A 6,000-nucleotide genomic window follows, 5' to 3' on the forward strand; every position below is an offset into this window, starting at 1 on the left:
ATCCCTCTCCCTTCCTCTCTGTAAAAAATCAATAAAGTATACTTTTAAAATAATAATAATCGATATAATAAAAGCCTCAGCGACTGTTATGGCGGAACGACTGGTCATTATGATGCGCACTGACCACCAGGGGTGTGCCACTCAGGCAGAAGCCAGGCTCACGGTTGGCGAGCCTAGCGGCGGTGGTGTGGCAGGAGCCTCTTCCGCCTCCATGGCAGTGCTAAGGAGCAGCGAGCCAAGCACCAAGGAGCAGCAAGCAGGTGGGCGGTAAGAAGCAAGGCGAGAGGGATGTCCAACTGCCAGCTTAGGTCCAATCCCCGGGGATAAGGCCTAAGCCGGCAGTCGGACAATCCCCCAAGGGGTCCCAGACTGAGAGGAGAAAAAAAATTAATACCTGGGTGCATTAGAGGAAAAATACAAGAAAAAAAAAAGGGCAGAGAACATCTCAATAGTCAGAAGAAAACTGGCAGGCAGGGACATCCCCCGAAGGGTCCTGGACTGCAAGAGGGTGCAGGCCGGGCTGAGGGATCGCCCCCGACCCCCCCCCCTCCCCCGCGCGACTGCAAGATGCAGGCCGGGCTGAGGGATCGCCCCCGACCCCCCCCCCTCCCCCGCGCACAAATTTCGTGCACCGGGCCTCTAGTAAAAAAAAAGTCGGGTTTACTGATCTGCAAGAGATGCCTTGGTTTTGACAGTGGTTTTCTCTGGATGAGAGGGATTATGAGCACTTTTTTCTCACTTTGTCTGAATTTACTGATTCTGTAATAAATATGTACTACTCTGTAAAAGAAAAAAGATTTCATTTCAGGAGGAAAACCACGTTTCTCATTCTTAATACAAAGTAAGTGCTTGCTCTTCTCAGGACAAAACCAGTATTCTAGAGGGCAGATCCCACCACACTCATAACCTATTAGATAGTGGGACGAAAATCGTGACACATTAAAACCAAACTATATAGTTTAAAAAAAAAAAAGAAAAGTATATATTTTAATCACAGGTTGGTAAGCATGAATTATTTTACACCACAGACATACCGGAAAACAATACAAAAAGTAATATTCAACATATTGAAGGTAATTTTTACATAATAATAAAAGTACCCTAGTACTCTGTGTGGGGAGCCCAAACTCAGGCCCTGTTCCTCATAACTCAGTCCCTGGTCCTAGAACTCAGTCCCTGGTTGCAGAACTCAGGCCCTGTTTGGGTGCCATATGTGGGGAGCCGGCACAGCCATGGCATACTCAGCCCCAGGGTGCCTTATGTGCCATGCCAACTCAGCCTGGTTCAGTGACCCTGAGTGGGGGCGATGAAAGGCTTAGAAAAGACAGATATGAGAATGAAAGCTGGGCCTCGGTGGGACGCTGCTCCCAGATGGAGAGACAGCGACAGCGCCCACAAGCTGAGTCTTTATTTTATAGTGGATGCCACGAGGCAAAGTAAGGGCGTGATCAAGTTGTTTACAACATTCTCATTAGTTTCAATCCCACTCCACTACATGCACCTGAACTCTATCACTCAGGCACGTGAGGCCACGTGTTCAGACCACGAGCTGAAGCTCACAACTATAGCTGTTGGTTATAATTGTGCTGGGAGGGCTCTGCCCTCCAAGCTGGGACTTGCACGTGGCCATGAGAGGACTGTGCCCTCTCAGTAGTCCAAGGCTTGAACCTGTCCAAACACTCTGGCCGCGCCCCACACTGTTATCCACTCGATCTGTAAGATAAATACAACTTTATTTATATGTGACTTTTAAATAACAAGATAGTCAGGTAACAACATGTATCATATCAGCTGTTCTACAAGCAGACACCCATTTTGGTGCCTAACTTGGAAGGAAATTTTGGACATCAGACAAGCGCATCTGAAATCCTCACTTCACCAGCTCAATGCTTTACTTCCTTAACCAAAGGCTTTAAAGCCCCATGCCCTGCTACACAGAAAGTGTGCCACTTCCTCAAACTCAAGGAAGTGCTGGAGTGGGGACGTCTGCTCTCCCAGACTCACAGGGCACTGGCTGGCTCTCAAGTCACTTACCTAGTGGTCTGAACAAGAGCATCTGAAAGGTAACGGAGTAAGAGGAGCAGGCAAAGAGGCGGGAACAAGTTCGGGCACAGGAGCCAACAAAGGGCAAGAGCGAGGCAGGGCCTGCCCACAAAAGGCGCCAGCAGAACCCGGACCCCACCACTGTGGACCACTCTAGGTCAGAGAGCCCTGCACTGACCAGGCAATGTTCGCATCGCAAAGGAAACGGTCAAGAAAACCAGAAAGACTGTCACCCAACAGGAAGGTGGCCAGCCCTCCCTCCCCATAGCTCATGTCAGCCCCACTCTGATCTCCACCCTAGTGTCTCCTTTCTTAGCCACGCTGCTTCACTTTCCGACAAATTACTTTAAAAATCCTACAAGGCTCCCAAATGTTGGTGGGAAAGAAAGGTGAGGAAGAGCATTTTATTGTCAAAGAAGGCGACCACACCTGGACTGCAGGGCCCCAGACCAGTCACTGCAGGCTTGGTCACCCTGGCAGCGTCTGGCTTACCCCACAGGCCAGTGCAGGCATGAAGAAAACCACATATCCTCCCAGGTCTAATAGACTCAAGTCTTTTGCAACATCCATGCTCCATTCACAAAGTGGTGCATGAATACGGCCGCATTTCAGAGGACCACAAGGAAGCTCCGTAAACAGAAGGTACCGAGGATGGTGTAACAGCCCTGCAGACCTCTCCCTAGCACCCCCATTCTAGGCTCATCTTGACCCCTCCCCCCCACCTGCACGTGCTTACCTCTGGGGGGGGATGTACGGAGCACACACAGGTGGCAGGGCCGCACAGGGCTCACTCAGTGTTTTCTTTGCCTTTTTTGCTTTCTTCCTGACCTTGGATGTGGACCTAACCGTTTTGACTGAGCTGTCTTTTCGACACACACCGTTTTTCATTTCGACATCCCCATAAATGTTCAGAGGCCTCCGGATACAGCCAGGGGGCGTGTGTACGTCACAGTAAGCGGTCTTTCTGACAGAGAAGGTTGTGGTGCCCCCAGTCAGTTCTTTCACGGGCTCCATTTTCATGTAGAGGCCGGCCTTTTGGGCACAAGTCACATGGAAGGCTGTGTAGCAGTTGGCCTTGTGGCACTGGATGCAGGCGCCCACACCCTTCTGTTTGCAGAGGTAGCATGTCAGCTTCCACCGGGCGGGAGGAATGTTCCTCACGCCATCGATGGGCTCAATGAACACTGTGTTGGCAAAGCCAACCTCGGGGATCCACAGGGCGCACACCACGTGGCCCCAGCGGTCATCATCCGTCTTTTTGAAGGCACCTCCCTTGTTGGGACACAGCACGCAGTCCGCGGGACGGGCCCGGGACTGCAGGCAGTGTCGGCACAGCCACTGGCCCTCAGGGATGTAGGGGACCCCGTAGCACTCCTGGTGCACGGCCAGGTTGCACATGTCACAGAAGAGGATCACGTTGCTGTTCTGGCACTCACCGTCCATGCAGATGCAGCACACGGCATCCTCGTCGATCAGGGACTGCTGCTCCCCCTGCTTCTGGTTCTCGCAGTAAGACTCCTTCTCGAAGCGGTCCATCAGGAACTCAAACACGCTCTGCGACACGGCCGCCACGCAGTCGCCCTTGCGCTTCTCGTTGACGATCTCCAGCCAGGCATAGTCCTCCTCGTCCATGTCATACTCCACCTCGTTGTCCAGCTCCTCGGCTGACTTCTCCACAAACTTGTAGTACATGGGGGGCCTCCTGGGGGCGGACGGGGGGCTGTACTCCACGATCCGCACCTTGGGCTCCGGAAGTGCACTGGCAGAGGCCGGGGCGCCATGGGTGCTGGGAAGGGCCTCGCTCTTCTTTTTGACTCTGTTGTTTTTGTGGCGCTTAGTTCTTAAGCACACCGGTGGCCTCTCGCTGTTCTCTTTATTGCTGTTGCATTCACTCATTTCCTGAGCAGTGAGGTCATCTTCTAATATGATCTCCAGGGGATCAAAAATACTAATCCTGTGCAGGCGCCCCTCAATCTCTATCTCCACCATCCTTTGCGCTTGTGCGTAGGTCAGGGTCTCTCGCGTCGGGGAGTGCTTAGTACTGCATGGGGAGGAAGGGTGCCTCGCTGCAGCGCCTCGATGACATCGTCCTTTCCTCCTCATTTGGTACCGACTCCCTGGAACAGAGCAGAGGTGGAGTTAGCTGAGAAAACCACCAAGCACCTTGGGCAGAGCTGGCTGACCCACTCACACGGAGTCAAAACTTCCGGCGAACGTAGTTTTGAGGCCTCCAAAATCACTCATCCCAAGACTCACCGTCCCCACCAGGCCAGTCCTCCCCAGGGACTTCAGGACCAGGGGCTAGGAGTGTCCTAGAGAGGCATGTGCAGCGATGAGTCCCCCGTGCCCTCTGATGCCCACTGCTCACCAGCCACCGCCTAGACCAAGCCAAGGTCACTGAGGTGCTTGGAACAGCCCTCAGGAGTGAGTCTCCGCCCTGAGCCAGAGAAGCCCACACACAGGTCAGACTCCAGCAGGTATGGAGGTTGTGACCATGAGACAAGGGTGCTCAGCGGCTCCCTGCTCATGACCTATGACCCCCAGGACCCACCTTCTCCCCCCTGCTGCTGCCCAGGAGTGCCTCTGGAGCCCCGTGCACCGTCCTCACCGCAGCCTGTCCTCCTTCCTCTCCATGAACATGTCCTCCACACCTACGTTGAGACACAGGGCCACCAACCACACACCAAGAGCCAAGGGAGGAGCCGCATACTGATCTAAGGGACAGTCTTCACCCCCAGGAGGCCCCAACCCAGCTTCTGCTCGGCCTCAGCAGAGACCGCCATGAAAACCCCCCACGGGCAGTCAGCCGGCCCTTCCCCTCGGGGGCACTTCTCAGCTGTTGGCTTGACCAGTGCCGGGCCAGGCCCTCCCCCTCATGTACACAGGACACCGACAGCGTGCCCAGGGACAGCATCTCTGCTCCCGCTCCACAGCAAGGGCCCCCCGAGAACCCGCACTGCCTGCAGAGCCCCCACTATGGGTTTGCAGGCAATGGCTCGGGTACCTGAATCCTTGGCCACAGGTTTATCATTTGCTCCTTTCAGCCTGCACTGTCCGTCACCTTAGGAACTGACAACAAGGACCGCTCTCGGACCTCTACACTCGCCTCCAAACAACCATGTACTGACGGAAAGCAAAGGGATACTTAGGAGACTGACTTACAAACTATTACAAACTAACAGCTGCATGTGGCGGCCAGGGCGGGGGATGTACTGACAGAAGCAAAGGGATACTTAGGAGACTGACTTACAAACTAACAGCTGCATGTGGCGGCCAGGGCGGGGCCTGAACCACAGCCTCGCCCTCCAGCTGGTCTTTGGGAAAAGCCCTCAACAGGCTTCCTAAGCCCTGAAAGCAAAGCCCGGAGCCCCTCCCTGCACTCTGTAAGCCAGGCCCTCCGGAGGGCGGTGTTTTCTCTTTTGTCCAATGGAAATCCACATTTTGACAGAAATTCCTTGTAAAGTGAAGCATGGCAAACCCCATGGTCAGCCAAACCCCGACTCACCTGCACTCAGGGCCTCCGCATGAGCCGGGGAACCCAGCCCTCGCTCCCGGGGAGGGGTCAACAAAGGCACCGCCCAGCCGGCCTGACCTGTACTCCCCTGGGAGGCCAGCCGGGCGTGTCCCCAGGAGTGGGTGCCCCAGCCCGCCCGGAGGGGAACCTCGTGCACCCCGGGGCAGGTTCACAGGGGTGTCATTACCGAGGTGGGGCAGGAGCAACAGCTGCTTACTCACCGGATTAAAAGCAAACATGTAATTTTCTCCTTTACAGTCCAGTACCAATAGCTCTACCCACAACCCACCCTCAAACCCACTGTCCAGATGGGCGCGGAAGCTCCACCTGACGCCCTTCTGCGGGAACTTCACCCCCCACCTGCTGGTCAGGGCCGCTCCTCACCTGGAAATGTCCCTGTGATGGGAAAGGAGGCCTTGAGCAGCCCCGCCCAGCACAGTAAC

At 54.7% G+C, this 6,000-nt stretch overlaps 1 protein-coding gene across 1 annotated transcript in view; it reads right to left on the reverse strand.

The window, feature by feature from the left end:
- The window catches only part of BRD1 (bromodomain containing 1), a 35,127-nt gene extending 30,967 nt beyond the window's left edge, over positions 1-4,160 (reverse strand). The window contains 1 exon segment of the mRNA XM_014549192.1: positions 2,780-4,160. Coding sequence (XP_014404678.1) covers positions 2,780-4,146 — 1,367 coding nt within the window. The 5' untranslated portion in view covers positions 4,147-4,160.
- Positions 4,161-6,000: the final 1,840 nt, after the last annotated feature.

This window comes from Myotis brandtii, unplaced genomic scaffold (assembly GCF_000412655.1).
Source record: "Myotis brandtii unplaced genomic scaffold, ASM41265v1 scaffold537, whole genome shotgun sequence".
Lineage (NCBI taxonomy): Eukaryota > Metazoa > Chordata > Mammalia > Chiroptera > Vespertilionidae > Myotis > Myotis brandtii.